This window comes from Tachysurus vachellii, chromosome 5 (genome assembly GCF_030014155.1).
Source record: "Tachysurus vachellii isolate PV-2020 chromosome 5, HZAU_Pvac_v1, whole genome shotgun sequence".
NCBI classification, from domain to species: Eukaryota; Metazoa; Chordata; class Actinopteri; order Siluriformes; family Bagridae; genus Tachysurus; species Tachysurus vachellii.
The window spans coordinates 16,114,165-16,133,319 of record NC_083464.1 but is presented as its reverse complement, the minus strand read 5'-3'; the positions used below and the strand labels follow the sequence as shown (position 1 = coordinate 16,133,319).

Sequence of the window (19,155 nt, the reverse complement as noted above, 5' to 3'; positions counted from 1 at the left end):
TGCATGTTACATGTTACATGTTACAAAGCAGGTAAATAAATATCTAAAAATATTTTAGATTGCTTTACATAAGAACACAGCACAATTATTTCATAAAATAAAATCAGCACAGCTTTTAAGTAAAAAAAAAAAAACACACGACACTTGTAATTCAGTGCTTCTATTTTTTTTAATATAAAAATGTTTTGCATTTAGATCAAAATACAAACAGTTACTCTTTAAATAATGACTATGATCCAGCTGCCTTACAAGAGTGAAATCTGCACACAAGTTTTGTACGTCATCCTCAAATTTATCATCAGGAAAAAAATGTTTGGTGTCCAAATCTTTAAATATTGTTCTGCAGCTACAACAATGTTTGTTATATAGTTTGCTGTAGAAGCTGTAGACATTGAAGGCAAAAAAAAAATACTTGACATTTTACCTTTTCTAAATTGTATAAAACTGCTTCCATGAATATTAACTAAGAGATGTGCGAGCCAGATGTGTCCTTCGCTGCATGAAACTGATACATAATGAAATTATTCTGTAAAACACTAAACTATTCAATCAGTTTTAATACTAAAATTTTAAATGATCTGGAATGACTTGAAACCTATGATGAACCTAGCAATTTTAGCATCATATCTCGTGCAAATTTTGTACCCCAAACATGTCTTGGCTGGTCGAATAATTTTAACAAGTGGATAATGTGCATAAAATTAATTTTGCCCAAAACAATAACTTTTATAATAAAATAATGCTGTCTTTAATATGCTATTTAAAAATCTTCAAATTCAAATGATAGTAGTTTAACACAAATAAGCTAATAAATGATAAACAAGTTAGACAAATATTACAGCTACAAAAATGTCAAATACTGTGCAGCGAAATAAGTAGACAGTGATGTATATTAGTGGGATTCTTGGACCAGAAAATGCTGGAAAAACTCCTTTGCCTTTCTTTTCTCCAAAATGTCTTGTTTTGTGGGGGACCTTAGCATTAGGGCAGCAAATATTGTGGCTGTGAACAAAATATAAATAGAATTAAAAACACACACACACACACACGTTTGATATCAAATAATTCATACAATATGTGAAACCTCAGCAAAAGTTGTCAGTTGGCTTTTAAAGGTCATAAGTTTATTAGTTTTTGAAGATGATGTCTAAAGAAATAACCCTGTTCAAGCCAATCAACACAGATGATTGATTTTACAACAGAAAGGCCTAAAACGTAACAGATAAACAGATCAAGCATTCTACATTTACATTTACAGCATTTGGCAGACGCCCTTATCCAGAGCGACGTACATAAGTGCTTAAATCTCTAACATTGAATACATTAATGCTGGCTCACTAGGTTACATACTTAAGATACCATGAGTTTAAAACATTTGTTCAAAGTTACAATGAAAGTGTCAAAGGTGTGTGTTTTTTTTTTTTTTTAAATGCAAAAGATAATGAAAGAAGTGCTAGTTGAAGTGTTTCCTGAATAAGTAGGTCTTCAACCGCCGCTTGAAAATAGCCAGTGACTCAGCTGTCCGGACATCTAGGGGAAGTTCGTTCCACCACCTTGGTGCCAGTACAGAGAAGAGTCTTGTAGTATACTTGCCTCTTACCCTGAGAGATGGTGGAACCAGTCGAGCAGTGCTGGTAGATCGGAGGGTGCGGGGTGCAGTGCGAGGAGTTATGAGGGCTTTGAGGTAAGAGGGAGCTGGTCCATTTTTGGCTTTGTAGGCCAGCATCAGTGTTTTGAATCTGATGCGTGCAGCTACCGGAAGCCAGTGGAGGGATCGCAGCAGCGGGGTTCATGCATTCTACAAAGGTCTTGCACCAGTGCATAGAGAGTAGCTTTCAAATGTGCAAATGCACTTGGAGAAGAACATACACCGATCATGGTATAACATGGTGACCACTTTTTAAATTATTTTAATATTGTGTTGACCCCCTTTTGCTGTCAATACAGCCCTGACGTGTCGAGGCATGGACTCCACTAGACCACTGAAGGTGTCCTGTGGTATCTGGCACCAAGAGTTTGTTCAGCACATCCCACTGATGGTCGATTAGATCGAGCATGAACACCCTGACTGGTCTGCGGCTATGCAGCCCCATACGGAACACAATGTAACACACTGTGTACTCTGACATTCTTCCATCAAAATTAGTATTAAGTTCTTTAGCAATTTAAGCTACAGTAGCTCATCTGTTGGTTCAGACCAAATTGGCCACCCATGACCCTGTCGCCAGTTCACAATTGATAGATACTGACCACTGCAGACCAGGAACACACTACAACATCTGCAGTTTTTAAGGATGCTCTGACCCAGTCGTCTAGCCATCATAATTTGGCCTTTGTCAAACTCGCTCAAATTACTTGCCCATTTTTCCTGCTTCTAACACATCAACTTTGAGGTGAACATGACAAAATGTTCACTTGCTGCCCAATATATCCTGCTAGCAGGTGCTGTGATGAAGAGATAATCAGTGTTATTCACTTTACTTGTCAGTGGTCATGAAGTTATGCCCAATCACTCTCTCTCACACACAAATATCATATAGATAATAGATAGATAGAAATTTTACAGTGGATAAACCTGAAGCAATTGAATATTGTTAAATACTGTTTTATATTTATTTTAAAGCACATTATTTAATACAGACACAAATAAATCAGATTTATTTGTATCAGATCATGGAAACAGATTATCTTTCACTTCTGCTTTTCTCCAAACTGCAGATGCTCACAAAATTGAAATGCCCAAGAATACAAAGAAATCTAGAAGCGAAAGTGTGTTTGACCTACCTAAAATGTTGCTGTCCAGTCGATTGTGTGCAGAGTTTTTCAACAACTCCCGGAGAAATGCCGTTAAATAGTTAAAAACATTTTTATGGCACTGAGGTAACAAAGAAATAATCTAGAAAAAAATAAAATAAAAATTAGCTGTAGTAAGATGTACAAATTCTAAACACAATCCACATAATCCCTTTTCAGCATGTGCTTAAAACAAGAAAAGCATCTGCATGTATATACATTCATTTATTTTTTGTGACACAAACCTGTTTACATTGGCTGCTGCTATAGGAGCACTCCAGGCATTGTTGGTACATAGAGTAAGGGATCACTGGTTCAGGAAGGGCATCAAGGAACAGTAGCAGTGCTTCAGCCACAGAATGGTTACTTCCAGCTAGTTATTTAGTCAAGGGGGATGTACAAAATAGAAAATGTTTGCTATGCAGAATTTACTGAAAGAATAACGTGAAATTGGGGTGTAATGGTTAGGACACTGGAAACCCAAACCCCAAGTTCAATTCCCACAGAAGGCTAAAGAGTGAAATGGCAAAAAGGCTCATGCTACACCTCGCACCCTCAGAGCTTCCAGCACTGCTCGACTGGTTCCACCATCTCTCAGGGTAAGAGGTAGATATACTACAAGACTATTTTCTGTTCTGGCAACAAGGTGGTGGAATGAACTTCCCATAGGGGTCAGGACAGCTGAGTCACTGGCTATTTTCAAACGATGGTTGACTTATTCATGAAACACTTCAACTAGCACTTCCTTCCCTGTTTGTTGTACTGTATGTATGTATTTTAAAAACAAACAAAAAAAACATTTGAACAGTGTTTTAGACTAGAATGGCATCTTAAGTATGTAACCTAGTGAACCAGACTTAATGTATCCAGTGATAGAGACTTAAGCCCTTTTGTACGTCGCTCTGGATAAGGGCGTCTGCCAAATGCTGTAAATGTAAATAACAATACAAGTCAAAAGTGTAAAGGATACGGAGAGAGTCAAGTGAGCCTGTGTCTAAGCAATCCCTGATCTCCTCAAATTCACTGCGTAGTCCTGGCTGCTGAAAGATGTCCTCCTTTAGTAGAAACACATAGCAACAGGTTACTATTTTCAGTAATAGTTTAATAGGGAAGAAGCAGCACTTGGTTTGCTTTACTAGCCAGCACTCTGATGCCCCTTTTCCACCAAAAAGAACCAGGTGCTGGTTCAGAGCTAGCACTGGTGCTGGTTCAAAGTTGGTTCCACTGGCGAACCTTCTAAGAACCGGTTTGTCTTTCCACCGGCTAGAGAGCAGTCAAAGAGCCGAGTCTGACGTCACTGTATACGTGTCACGTGTGCCAGCAACGTTAGCGCAGCAGCGGCAAACACAAACACATCAACAATGGCGGATGTTGCTTTACTGTTAATGCTCATGGCTTTGTGAACCTACATTAGCATCCAAACGCAGCGAATCCAACATGTACGTGCAGCTCCATGTAATCTGTATAAACGGAGGTTGTAATCGAGAAAGTACATAACGTTATTTTATCATTAACACAGAAAAAAGTTAGCTTTAGCATGTAAGCTACTTACTATCATGTGTGCTGATAATGTATCATATCGCCGTAAAGTAAAAATGTATTAAACATTAGTATACTAAAGGTACATTATCAAACGCGCTAACAGTAGCCCCGCCCACAGCCCCTGACACAAGCGGTTCTTAAGTCTAGACCAGCAACGTTTTGGTGCTGCTTAAGAACCACTTTTCCTGGTTCAGAGCTGGTGCTTTGGGTGTCGAAAAAGAAAGAACTGGTTCTAAATTAGGCTCTGGCTCCGAACCAGCACCCAAACTGCCTCGGTGGAAAAGGGGCATTAGTTCAAAAACATACACGAGTACATTATTTTTTGTCTGTGTGACTTTTTACCAAAGACTGTTTAATAATAATCTCTACAAATTGCATTCTTTTAGTTTTGGCATTGCTGAAGAGCAACTAGATTGTTTCTCTCTCACGTACACAATAAAGCATGTATTCTGACCTGTTTGCTGGCATTACGGTAGAGGTGGTCCACCATCATCCATATTTCTTTTGGAATGTCTAAAACCTTTTCAGTGTCTGAGCTGCTTGTCTCTCTGGGTGACAAATTCTTTCATAGAAAACACAATCCATGAATGAAAAATGAATGAATTAGCAATCCATGATCAATGATTTAGCAATCCAGGGTTGCAAACACTAAAATACAATTACTTTTGACATTCTACACATATTTGAATGCCTAAGACTGGAAGACTGTGGTGCTTTCACAAGCACCACCAGCTTTTCTTTAATCAGTCTAATAATTTAATTAAATGTTTTACTTAAAAAGTGACAAAACAGAAAACAAATAACATTTTCAGGATTCTGGTACAGTAGTTAACAGGTTAGGGTTTTAAACTATTTGGATAAGCTCAGTATGACGTGTACAGAGTAACTCACGAGTTTATGGATGGTCTCCAGAGGCATGTCCTGGATGGGTTCCCTTAGCTGGCAGAGCATGTGGATGGATGAGCCGAAACAGCTTGGCAGGTAGGAGCCAGTAATGGAGATAAAGTAATCTTTGCCCCTGTCCAGGTGCAGCACAAGAATGTCCTCAAGCTGCTGCTGACCTGAGTTCAACTCCGGAGCGGTAGAACGATTGACAAACACCTCCATGTCAATGTCTACACTGGCCCCTACAGCCGGAAAAGAAGCTCCAAATCTCTAATAGCTGCCACTTAGAGGATTACATCTTAAGTATTTAGAAGAACAGTCTGAACAGTCAAAATCAGATGCATTAAAAACCTTAAAGCTCTTGATTAACTGCCTGCTGCCATTTCCATTGGTAACTGCTTATTTAATGAGAGCTCTTTAGCATCACAATTATTTTTTTAAACAAAGGAGCTTTACTGTAACAAAACTCTTTTTTTTCCAGTCTGTGTCTTGTGTTTAATTAATTCCAAAAAAGGTGGATGTCCACCAACTTTATGGTCTTTATGATCTTTATGGTGAAGATGACTTGCCAGCACCTCTGTGCACTGGAATTCAGAAATTCAGCAAAAGTCAAATTTATACAAATAAGTGCCTATTGCAATTATTTACCCATCAGATAAGGGCTTGTTCTTAATTTGCTTAATAAATAACTAAAATAACTATATAGAATCTTCACAGAAATGCTCAGCATCGGCAAAATGTGACAGTCGTGGCATCAAGTGACAACATAATCTGAAACTATCGTTATATTTTAAACCATCATTGTATGTAAGAATTACTTTGCCCTTATGAATTAGAAACCGCATTTGAGAAGTATGCTCACCTTGGGCTACATAGCCCTTAGGTGGGTTGGCTGCAAGCCAGGGCTTGCAGTAAGCTGTCTCGTCCAGCTTCTGTATGAACTCAAACTGACATGGTACCTGTCCATCATTGTGAAGTGTCAGAGTTTGTGCTTGATGCTGCATAAACTTCACATTGGTGAAGTAGAACTAAAGAAACCATTAGAGGAAGAAATGTGTTACAGGACAATAATAGGACTATAGTCAGAAACAATAAATTCATTACCACTCTCTATGTTATACATAGTACTCTTACCTCTCGCTGTGACAGAGAAACTGATGGAATACACTCATTCTCCAGCTTGTCCAGAGACCGCACAATGTCCTCAAATGTCCTTTTATAGATTTCTTCATTCAATACTTTGATCTATAAAGAACAATGGCAGGTTTTATGCACCGCCAAAAAGTGTTCAAAGAAGTAAGACTAAGGTTAAGTTTGCCTCTCACCCCTATTTTTAGCAGGGAGCTGACAGGCTTGTGGTCACTGTTTCTCACGTTCATATGGCTCTGATAACTCAGCTGTTTCATGTTCTTTCCTCTCCACAGAATACGATCACACCAAGCTGGGACCCGACACTTCTCACTGTTTATATATGCACACAGGCCGGTAAACTCAAGAGAAGTTGGGAAGCTGCTTCTCTTAATAAAATGTTATGATAAAATGTAACACGAAGCATCAACTGATATAAAATCCAGATCAGATGTACTCTTACCTGGAGTCCCATTCGTCTGAGCCAGTATCATACTTGTACGTTGGTTGGAAATTGATCTCACCTTCCATAAAGCCAACGAACACAGCTTCTTCATCCATTTGCCTCTTCAACTAAAACATGCAAGTGTACACATCAACACACACACCAACACCCACACATCGTGAAAACAACTGAAAATGTGTTGTATTCACAAAAGCCTTTGGCATTGTCAGCTACCTGATCATGATTGTAAAGTGTTGCAAAATCCGCTTTTAATATAAGATCCTTTACATGGTCAACCTCAAGGTCACTTATTCGATAATTTAAATCACCAATCCAGAGGACAATACTGCAGACAGAACAGAGGAAAGACAATGTATTTACTACTATATCTGGTGTGGTTGAGTGAATTTCAGGCTGTGGTTAATCAGTGGAATCAGCTGAAAATAACTGCCAATGGTGAAAGTTACCTGTGCTTCATGATGGTGAGTGGAGGAAGCGTCAGGTCAAGCTGTCTGAAGAGCATCCTGCTGCAGATGTCCTTGTAGTCCTGATTCCTTCTCTCGTACTCCTCTATATGAGCTGCCAGATGGGAGTTCACCACACAGATGTCTGAATTGTGGAATCTGAAGCTAATTGCAACAGCCCCTTTATTACCCTGAAACATGGATTAAGATTGATTGTGTACAAACAATAAAAAAGGGAAAAAATTGGATTATGCTATTCTATTCTGTTGTTTATATAACTACCTAAACACCAAACCAGTAATATCATATAACCTCACTAGAGCTTTAGACACTTCAGTAGTTTATGGCAATACATAGGCAAGCATGCATACACTAAAGAAGTAATCTGTGGTAACCTCACCATTCTTCCCATGATGCCTGTACCCACAGTCTCTGCCTCCACGTCAGAGATGTACTCAGCATGTTCCTTTTTCACATAGAACAGCAGCATGATCCCCACCAACCGTACCAGCTTTATCTATAAGATAAGGGATATGCTCGTTTGACAGTAAATCAGGAACGTAGTAGTCTCACTAAATTCTACTCAATTGTACATCATCACATCATATTGAAATTGATTTTCGGTGAAATTCAAAAACAGCAAAATTCACTGTATAAACTAATGTCAGAATATTTGTCATGGTGAGGGTAATTCCTTACTAAGGCATACTTGGCATCTTGGTGGAGACCATCTAATACAGCCTTCATCCATTCTTGCTCCTTAGGGGTGTCATTAAAGAAAAATGCCTCCTTACTTAGATCAAGTTCCTGGAAGCTAGTGAGAAAACTCAATGTAAATTTCCCTCATGCAGGAATCCCTCATGTTACATATTGTGCACAATCCATATGCCAAACTCTTTTGTTATTTACAATGGGTTATTTGTTTAGTCAAAGAATACAACAGTTTATTGCCTACCCTACACAGTAGAGATCAGGAGCTTGAGCAGTGGAACCCAACCACATACGCAAGGACTCCTTTGGTGTCTGTCCATTTACATTGTATGTACCCAGGAAGAAGCTGATGAAATAGGCGAAGAAAAAAAAGCCAGACAATCCATAAATAAACCAGCTAAAGTATGTACTTTTATATTTACATACAAACTTAGATATCTGTATCAAGAATATTCTACATGTCACATTTGAAAACATAGGGGCAGATCTTACAAATGAGAAACAGAAGAACTATAAGCTGTAAAAACTATTCATAAGCATATTTTCCATTTGATGTCATGTGACACCATATCTTTTATTCTGTATTTTAAATTAAAGGTTGTTTAAATTTTCTTCACAGAAAATAAATATTGCCATAAAAGAAACCACAGCTATGTATCTTCTTTACTGAAACAGATCACACCCTTACTTGAAGTCTTCAATGTAAGTGTAAGTTTCCTCTTTCTTGAGGAGTTCACACTTGACAAGATTGTCACGTAGGCCAAACTGGGGCATGTTGAGCATCTGGGCTTTGTGGGATGCAGTGTGTTGAGATGAGCGAACCAGCTCATTCCTTATTTCTGCTTTGTCCCTCCCCTGGCTGCTGCAGCGTTCAGAAATATGCATTCATCAATAATAATCAGAAAAGTAAAAGGCCCTAAACCATATTTACAAAAATTTACATTGACATTTATTTATCTGTTAGACACTTTCCCCAAAGTGACCTAGAACTGAGGCAGCATAAACAGATAGGTAATTTCCCTTCTGCGATTTGTGGTGTCTGAGAATGAGGGCATACGAGTATGCTTTAGTTGAATATGATGCACTTTTTCCAGTTAAAGATGCTGCTGCTGAGCTCATTTTGTTGATGTGCTGTATGGTGAAACTGTAGTACAACATTAAACTTCTGTTCATAGCAATTAATGTATTTAGTTTAATACAGGTAAAAATGCACATTTTTATAATTCAGACAAATTAATTTATTCAAATTTTGTTCAAAATATTCTGAGAAACAAATGTAACCATGAATTATTCATCTTCATGAAGCCAGTATCACGAATCAAATTTAATCATGACTACAAACTATTGTTACACCCCTATTTAATAACCCTGTACTGTCAAATGCAACACAAATCTAAATTTAATTAGAAAAGGAAACACTAAAGAGGTGTCATATTTCAGCAGTAAAACTCTGCTATACAATCAGACTAGACACATGGCCTTTAGCCTACAGGTACTTCAATCACAAATGCTTGGCAAACACAAACATTGGAACTAGGGTTGGGCAATAGGATGACGTGTTATCTTGGTATGCTTATGGGTGGAGTAGCACTCCCTGTAGTAATTGGTTCTACTGAACCTTAGCAACCCATGTTTTATAAATCCCATGCATCATTTGTGCAAAGTTGTATGTTTTCCCAGAACAGTCCTAATCTGAAATAAGTGTCACAGTAATACAAAAGTGGCTTTATGTTCATCCAAGGGACATTTAAATATATCTAATATTAATCTTGAATTATCGTAATATATTTTATATATATATATATATGAAACTTTTTGTATTATGTTTATGTTCTGCAAAGCTGCTTTGAGTTAATGTCCATTGTTAAAAATGCTATACAATTAAATTTGAATGTTTGGATCATGTATACATAATATTACACATATGACATGAGTGTCTAAAATTGAATAGTTAATATTGTGATTTATACCACAGCACAGTTAAATTCTTCGGATAAGCGGTAGAAAATGAGTGAGTGAGTGAGTGAAATTCTTAGTTCTGATTGATCATGAGGTGTTGATTAATCTTTATTGATTTATTTATTTAATAACAGCAGTTCTGATAATAGATCTAACCGCAAGGCAACTCACACTCGTTCTGATACATTAACTTTTCTATAGCTAATTTACTGGGACTCGCATGGAAGTTCCACATAAAATAAACATATCTTTAATAAAGGGGGTTCATATATAACAAATAAAAACGTATAAATGTTGATATAGGAGCTATTTAACTTCTATGGAAGCTATTTAACTTCTATTGATCATTGGCAGATTGCTGTGGTATAAAAAGTCTAAAACTCTTCAGGAACATGCTGTTAAAAACAATCAACTTTGCATCTGGTCACATCACACCACCATGTCCTTGATCATTTTCCATATAAGAGTGCATTCTTCCATATATAACCCATGGTGTTTATGGTCTGTTCCTTTACAGTAATTTTTTTTACTTTGTTGCCCACCTCTCACGGAGACTCTCTCGTCCTATCGGCTCTGTGCCGGAAGTGGACTGTTTGTTTTCTTTGTGTGCTGTGTGGGATCTGTCTGGAGGAAATACAGGATATCATTATCGATCCGACGCAATATTCAGTCTGAAAAACTGAAAAAGCACATTGGTCCATAAGAAATACAATTTAAGAAATAGAAATAAGAAATTCAATTTGCTCACAGACACTCCTGACTATGCTTCATGAAGCCCTGAACAAACCCTACTGCAATGGTTTACAGTTACGGCATCTCATTTATGCAACTGAGCAATTGAGGGTAAAGGGGCCCATAAGTGACAGCGAATTTTAACCTTGAATTATTGTAATATGTAATATATATCTTTATATGAAACAAAAATATGTTCATAAACAAACACATATTACTATGTTTCATTAAAAACATTCAAAAGCTACCAAAAACACAATGGATCAGAACAGAAAGGTGGGATCCAAAATTAATATTGTTAATTCACAAGGTGCAACAAATACTAATTTTAAAATAACAAGCTCGATAATGTGTTTTATTTGTTGCATGCATTCCTCTTCATTCTCAGAATAGTTAGTAGCTTCACATTTGTAGAAGGTGGGAGAAGCCAAAACAAGGATCTCCGACCAAAACTGCAGAACATCAACCTGCTCAGAAGCAAATAGCTTACAAACCACAACGCTTATGGATAAAATGCAAAATATAATTAGACCTACTGGAATTCCAGCAGCAAAGGAAATGAAAGACAAACTTCAGGAAGACAAGAGTATTAGAAACAGCTTCCTACGAGACAAAGTGTGCACACAGCAAACCCTCAGCACTACTGAGAGATGTCTAGCTCTCTGTTTTACACGTTACGTGATACGACTGCTAATGAAACCAGCCTACAAAGGTATTGTATTTAAAACACAACTTGTGTATATGTGTATATCCCATTCAGTGAAAAATCTCCCATAACGATAATAGCTGCACAAACACGAGACTCAAGGTAACATGCCTGTAACACATAAAATGACCAAGTAGCTTTGCGTTCAGACAAAAAACAACTAATATTATATTTTAATCGAAACGTCACTCGATACATTAGACAGCAAACACGCTGGGATTTAAATACAAACCACTGCTACATCGATTAATATTAATGAAGAACGAATTACTTACCGAAATCAGTGTAATTAGCCATCGAGCCAGGACGCTAGCACTACATGAGCTGTAACTGGATTCTCAACAATTACTAAGTTTTAGCTTTCAATTCATCGATCGTTGTGCATTAGCGCAATATATACGAAGCTAGATAAATGAACGTTTATGGCTACGACCAACGGCTTATTGCATAAACATGTCATGAGAACTGTACGATTTGGCGTTCAAGTTCTCTAAATGTTAAGAAGTTCGTTACTACGCAACATTAGGCCTGTTTCTTCACCACTGTATCCGCCAGCATCAGACATTTCCTTCTATTCCCACTGGCATCCCGTAGAGGGTAAAGACCACAACATACTACCTGCTTCAGCCATAGAAGTGAAGTCTGTGTATGAAAACCGCAGGCATGAGTGAGCGCATAGCACAATCAGACGTGAGCAGTCGATCACCAGAGCAACCGATTTCATAAACTACAACATGCGATTACAGTAGTGTTTCACAAGAAAGCTTATGGCCAAAGAAAAAAAAAAAACACTTACCTATTATTTATTATTATGAATTATTATTACCAAGATAGGAAGTGAACAATTATCTAAATCATTTTTTTTTGTTGATAGACCAAACAACTTTGTTCAGATTGTTTTAATATGAATTTACTCATACTAAGGTCACTTAGATCACGTTGAAACACTACAATGTGGTATGCAGATGTGTTGGTCTAGTCAAAGAAGTAGCACTGACTTTAAAAAAAACCTTTAAGAAGCCTGCTGGGATTAGTAGGAAGTCTAATGTAAGTTAAAAACAAACATTGCAACTATGTTTGACTCAGTAACAGCCTCAAGGTATACAATGCACAGTTAACAAGTCACATATCACATGCTTGGCATGACAAAATGATGTCACTCTTACTATGAACCTCACACAGCCTCTTCTGTTTCTGCAGAAGAATTTTTATTTTTGCAAAAACCTTGCACATATTACAGCGACTCTTTGGTTACTGAAAACACAATTTAATACTTATTTGTTTCAGAGTGTTTGATTAGTTCTTTTAAAATGCTCATTTAATAGAAATAAGCTTATACAATCTCTAAAGTAAAAAAAAAAATATTCTATCAGTGCAGCCTTTTATGTGCATGCAGCTGAAGCTCTGAATTGAATTCTGTTTAGTATTCATCATGCCTACTATTACAACTACTGCTGTTAAAAATATTGCCACATTATGACTGAACATAATCACTTGTCCAATAAATCTATTTCAACCTCTATATGATGTTTCCAGTGTGGGGAAACATCACAGCAGCTATTTGAGAACATTGTTGTTTTTTTACCCATGCCTGTTAAAAAACATGTAAACTGTTTACTTTATCTATAGTATACAAACAGTAATGTCGGTTTAAACAGAATGAGTAAAGCAGGTAGACTGGCTCTAGTAAAAAAGCATAAATATCACTTGCCTCTTTTTTTAAACTTCCGTGTTGTACTGGGTGTTATTGATCCAGGATCATTAAAGTTTTTCTGGTACTTTGTAAGCCAGGCAAATTTTGGCGATGATGGGTACTGCTCACAGACATCTAAAAATAAACAGAAAGAAAAAAAGGGAAATGAAAAAAAAGGGTGATACTTTCTGGTTTAGCTGTATTAAATGTACTGCTATCACAGCAAAGCATGACAGCAGGGATGCAGGAAGGGGTTTACAATGGGGAGTGCTGGAATTTTAAGCAGCATACATGTGGCATGAGCGTGGAATGATGTGACTTTGGTGTCACACCTGAATGACAGTGAAATGTTTATTTCAGACATTAAGCACATCAAGGTTAAGGTTTGCTATCGTTCTGACAATGCTTTTTCAACCATAGAACACTAGAAATACTGTCTTGGATGCAACTAGCAGAAAAACAAAAAGGAACTGTATTAATATATTTACGTATAAGACTTTGTAAGAAATTGCACCCAAATTCCACTCCAAGGTACAAATCTAGAAGAGCTCATTCCTAAAAAGGTTTAAGTATCATAAGGTAATACGTTTAGGACTCTAAACTTATAAAGTTGATTCAATTATAAATATGGGAACGGCAGCAGGACATTAAGCATCACCACAAACAAAGGGTCTACGTGACTGCGATTGCCATTTAAAGTGACCATTTGGTTGATAGTAACTGTAACAATACCAAGCCAAGGTCTGTGTGACCGCGGTGACCGCGATTACCATTTAAAGGGACTATTTGACTGATAACAATTGTAACAATAACAAGACAAGGTATACGTGACCGTGATTAACATTTAAAGACATCTGGCTAAATAACAAGGTGTGACCCAGCCATTTGGGAGACACTCAGTTCTTACGCTCAATACACATTCAAAACAGAACTTCATTTAAACTACAAAGAGGAAAACAGTATAAAATGTGTGAGCAGGATTTGCTCTGGGTTCTTATTGACTCCGATGAACCCAAAGTACGTCATGTATTTTGTAACTGCTATGCTGGTATAACCTTCTTGTTCTTCATTAAGATCTTCACCATCATCGTCTTATTTTTACACAACACATTTTTTATTTCTTACAACTTACATAGTCTTTAATGATGCTACATTGTTTTTAAAGGGTATAGCCATACAGTATGTGCTTTTGAGAAATGGCATTGCACAAATGAAATTTTCATGCAAGCACATCCCTTATCAACACCTTTCTGCATAGAAATTATACTGCATTGTATTTCTAGCTTTACGTTCCTCATTTCAGTGTTGTGCTGAGCCCCTTATTAACTGTTTAGGGTTGTGAGGCTTGCTGGTGAAGCTTTACAAGATTGGATAAGTTTGTAAGATTTTCACTTAAAATGTGTACAGAAACAATGTGTTTTATCAAAACGAGTAAATCAACCAGAAAGTGAAGCCTATAGATTTTAGAATTTTGGTGGGGCCACTTTGCTGATTCTCATTGTTTTCATCATTAAAAAACACGATTTATAACATCTCATTATTACCACACACTATTACACACACTTTTGAAGTCAGTGGTATATGGCCACAGATGCAACAGCAAGAAAGAAAAAGTTAATTATGAAAATAATCAATTAACTTTAATAGTGCTTAATGTCATTAACAAATTATTATCTTTAATGCTGTAAGAACAAATGTCTGAAAGTCAAAACTCTGTCAGAATCTGAGTGTTGTACATCAGCTGTTTATTTATTTCAACCCTGAAAACAATTAAACATGTTTATTAGAACCAAATTATGTAACTCAGAAGAACTTGACTTACTCTGACTCATTCTTTCATTTCTTCTCTTGCTTTCATGCACAGAAGACATGAACTTCCCTTTCTAGATAAAAGATTCTTCCTGCAGTTTTCGTTCAACCGCAAATTTCTAAGACTACTACTTAGCTTGCATGTTTCTCATGTTCTCTATGGCAATGAACATATCTGTGTGGGATATCAGCGATGCATCAGGGACAAAACAAAGGTCCAACCGGGAAATAGAAGAAAAAATAATTTCCTCTTTGACTACACTTCCTGTATATTTAGCATTCAGTTAGATAGCTGCTCTAACTGAAAAAACAAAACAAAACAACAAACAACCTGATGTTCTTTACACATAAACAAAAATATAATTTGAGATATCTCTCACTATTCACAAGTAATAGTTATAAAACGTCAAACAAACCCTCGCCCTTGTTCTCTTGTGTTGCAAAATTCTTTCTTAGTCTCTGGCATGTATGTCATAACACGTGTTATACATGTGTGGTACATTCAGCTGCTGGCTGAGAGTAAGCATCTCCTTTTCACATTTGTAAACAGGCTTGTAACATTAACCAAGCAAAAAAAAAAAAACAAAAAAAAAACAAAAACAAAAACAAACAAAAAAAAAACAAAAAAAAAAAAAAAAACCCACAGATAAAACCCATGCTTGACTTCACCAAAAACTGCTGACCAAAAAGAGACCATGTGACATGCTGCCAAGTCCACACACATACAATGTGTGACATTTCCTCCACATACGCTTATTCACATATCATTCAAGCATCATTGCCCTATTTAGACACTGAAAATAAGACTAAACTAACACATTGAATTAATTACTGAGAAGAGAAGAAACTGAAGAAACTGGACGAAGCCCACGTGAGAACAGCCAGAACACATAAAACTCCCTAATGTCATAAACCTTATTCCAAAATAATAATCTAAGTCTGTATTTACCATTAAGCTAGGGATCATTTAATCTAAAAGGCTGTCCAGTCTAAATATGGCTGGTGATAAGAAGAGAGTGAAATCTTACCACACCAGGCTCTATTGACTTCGGTGAGGAAGAGACGTGTGTGGGAACCGAAGGGCAACTTGAGCTCCATCTCCTTATTAAAGAATGTTACTCTAACTCGAGTATCGGCACCTTACATAGTACAAGGAAATAGAATGACACAGTACATTCTTTAAATATGATCAGATTGGGCAGGACTTAATTTTAAACCTTTTTACCAGATGTTTCATTCTATTAGCAAAATGGAAATAAACTTATCAGACCTTTCCAATCAGTATAAACAAATGAATAATTTTACTGAAACAAGTCTGTTATGAAATTTGTCAGAACACTGTTGTTTTTCACTTTTTTTACCTCTGTTCAGATAATCTTACACAGAACTTTATTGGTTGAAGATAACGAAATTCATTGCTGAATGTGGGCAACCCTAATGCAGGTGGAATTTCCATTTTTTGGCTTTGGTAAAATGAGTTAAAGCAAAGCTGCATACTTACCAACTACAGCAAGTTCATCAGCAGAAGACACTGAAAAAACAGACAGAGAGAAGACACTAGAGTTCACAAGTGCTAGAACCCTGCATCTGTAAATCTCAGACTGTAACTGTCCACTCTAATTCTGTTACAGTAATGTATTGTATACCAATAATGAATGTGTTTGACTGTTTCAAACACAATACTCATTTCTGATTAATATTATTCGGGCACATTTTATACTAGCTATTACTCACCAGAAGGTGCCAATACTACAAAGAGAGATAAATGTTTGTTCCCCCATTAACAATTTTATTGCAGTGTTTGAATAATGAAATAAATCTATAAGCATTGGGGTTTTAATACAAAACATGAACAAACTGTAAGAAATTCAGTATCACAAATGAAAAAAAAATCAGAAAATGTGTTATTCATTAACACTGCATTGACACTTACCCTCAACAACAGAAAAGTCATATGAAATTGGAATGATTTCCTGCAAAGTTATATCACTGCCAGTGATTGCCATCCTTCTATGGCTGAACAGAAATAATCTAAAGAAGAAAGTAAAAATAAACATATGAACAATGCATGTGTACACACACACACACACACATATATATATATACATATATATATATATATAGCAGATATGCTTAATTCCACCAGTATTATAAATGAATAAAAAAAAACTAATTTCTAATGATAATCTCAAATATCAAGCTTACACTTCGTTATACATAATACATGAGGTTTTAGTACATTTCTTACAAATTTTACTTTTTTTTGTTTATGTAACCCAAACATCATGCAATCCTGTCTAAGTAGCAGTGTATGCATGGGAATAACTTTCATTTTAAAAGAAGTAGGAACCAATTTAAAATTAACGATTGTGTAATCAGTATGAAACCAGTCATCAGTTTCAAAGAAAAAAAAATCATCTTCTATATTACCCACTGTTTAAATCACACCAGGTTGAATGCTGTAATATGACTTGTTTGTATTTGGATTTCTAAGTAATTTTATAGACATGTCCTCAATATTTAGAAATAATAATGAAGAGTAGTTACATGTTTATAGAGCGTAACCTGGATTTCAAGTGAACTTGTCTTAATAGTGATATAGTGACAGTCCTTGCCAATGGAATCTCTAGTAAGCTAGTAGAAATCTAGCCATACTTTCAGAGGAGCAATGTGTACATGGATGGAAATTAGGCCGACTCAAATAGTAAAACAATCGTTCAAATCTTATTCATTTCCACCCATTTATCCGCTAGAGACCTTGTTTTCACTTTTTCATCTTAAGCAGTTTTAAATCATATTTTTAGTAAGCCTTTGAATAACAAGCTATTGTATAAAAAAATGTATCTGACAATACATTTTTTAAAGAGTGGTACAGGCATGTCTCCAGTACAACTGATGTCAGTATGTGTAACAGTGTGCTCTTAGTGTAATGTAGAATCTTACGCATGCTCTCTGCTGCACTCCACAAGTCCCAGGAGTCTGCTTTCTGTACCATTACTGAGCAGTAAAAGACACTGAACAGCCTGGATTAGGGTTAGCAGCTAGTTAAGGACATCATCAGTGTTACGATGTAAACATTTTAACTTTCTGTCTAAAACGATTTTCATCCTATCAGTGAACAAAATCGCTTTTTAATACTTACTAAACATTTTAATTAAACATAATTAATTAATAAACAATTGAATAAACATGTCTGTGGTTGTTTACTAGCAAAATTCAGAAGTAAGGCTGAAAACTATGCTGCAATCTTAAATGAAGATTATTTATGTGAACATATTAATTAGGAGTCTAGATTGAGTAATCATTAGTCAGTGTATGTGTTGGCTATGTAAATGAAATCACATTAGTTCACTTTAAGGCTTATTTAGTAATCAGTCCCACACACACACACACACAGTATAACCCCTAAACATGAGCGCCTCTGTGAGGAGGACTACAGTAAGACAACTGCTATGTGACATAAAGCTGAGAAATACCAAGTGCAATACCTCATATATTACAACACGGACACGGACTTGACCAAACCTGTGCAATATGTAACACAACACAGCTTCAACTGAAGTACTTCTACTATTCCTACATGTATGGGATATATTATAAATGAACTGAAAGCTCAGGCCTGCAAGTTGCTGAGGTGCTCAAGTGTAACTTTAGTGCTAAACTATTTTTAGAAGTTGTAACTAGTTTCATATCCACAGAGAAATAACTGCAAACAAATTAAGGAATTCTTTATGTTGTAAATTTGTATTGTAAACGCAACTTTTGAAACAATCTTGGATACTATAATGCAGTTTTCTCCAACATCCAGAGTCTCTTGAACCGCCACAGACTGATCCATGTCGCTCAGGCTAACTTACACTGGACCGTTAGCTTAAAGCGACCGACTAAAAAAATAAACCGCTTAACACATTGACTGCGTTTGCAAATTCGAAAACAATGTTCAGATGTTCCGTCGTCGCATAATAAGTGTAAAGCGTTTTAAATACGGTCTCACTCGACAGCTAAACATGACTGTTTTTTCCAGCTGTTGCCCGTCTCCTCTCCTGCTGTTCTGCCACGCAGAGGTTTTACAAGCTGGAGGTGACGTCACGCTCGCCCTGTGTATTGGCTGCAGCCCAAACGGCAGACTATTGGTTAAAAAGTGCACTAGATAGGGTGCAGAATCTGTTGCATTCCATGCACCAACTGGTACACTCATATAGGCAATAGAACACAGCCATAGACTGACATAGAGCTGTTTGCTGTTTTCAAAATTTTCAAATAAAAGGCGTTCAGTTTGGGTTTGACT

The 19,155-nt window shown here is 36.5% G+C and overlaps 1 protein-coding gene across 8 annotated transcripts; it reads right to left on the bottom strand.

The window, feature by feature from the left end:
• Positions 1–150: 150 nt before the first annotated feature.
• inpp5b (inositol polyphosphate-5-phosphatase B) lies at positions 151–18,937 on the bottom strand. Of its 8 annotated transcripts, none has more exons than XM_060869992.1 (23): positions 18,649–18,937; positions 17,811–17,890; positions 16,801–16,898; positions 16,369–16,398; positions 15,896–16,006; positions 13,073–13,193; positions 10,470–10,547; positions 8,657–8,830; positions 8,213–8,314; positions 7,957–8,071; positions 7,658–7,774; positions 7,261–7,448; positions 7,028–7,139; positions 6,812–6,921; positions 6,546–6,681; positions 6,355–6,465; positions 6,083–6,248; positions 5,227–5,462; positions 4,790–4,897; positions 3,764–3,848; positions 3,039–3,166; positions 2,785–2,896; positions 151–1,002 (listed from the first exon to the last, which is right to left on the bottom strand). In XM_060869992.1, the coding sequence occupies exons 1-23, from the start codon at positions 18,703–18,705 to the stop codon at positions 893–895; spliced, it is 2,685 nt and encodes an 894-aa protein (XP_060725975.1). In that variant the 5' UTR covers positions 18,706–18,937; the 3' UTR covers positions 151–892. The 8 variants fall into 8 exon arrangements, with proteins under 8 accessions (XP_060725975.1, XP_060725976.1, XP_060725977.1 ...); XM_060869993.1 differs by having other exon boundaries at positions 8,657–8,827; XM_060869994.1 differs by lacking the exons at positions 15,896–16,006; positions 16,369–16,398; positions 16,801–16,898; positions 17,811–17,890; positions 18,649–18,937 and adding an exon at positions 14,881–15,030.
• Positions 18,938–19,155: the final 218 nt, after the last annotated feature.

What these genes read in the sequence shown, in the direction of transcription:
- inpp5b (XM_060869992.1), bottom strand. Translation starts at nt 18,705, where the DNA reads ATGGATCAGTCTGTGGCGGTTCAAGAGACTCTGGATGTTGGAGAAAAC. An exon ending in TGACTTTTCTGTTGTTGAGG is followed by an intron (nt 16,399 to 16,800) that starts GTAAGTGTCAAT and finishes CTGTTTTTTCAG; the next exon opens with TGTCTTCTGCTGATGAACTT. An exon ending in TCAGACGAATGGGACTCCAG is followed by an intron (nt 6,682 to 6,811) that starts GTAAGAGTACAT and finishes ATATATAAACAG; the next exon opens with TGAGAAGTGTCGGGTCCCAG.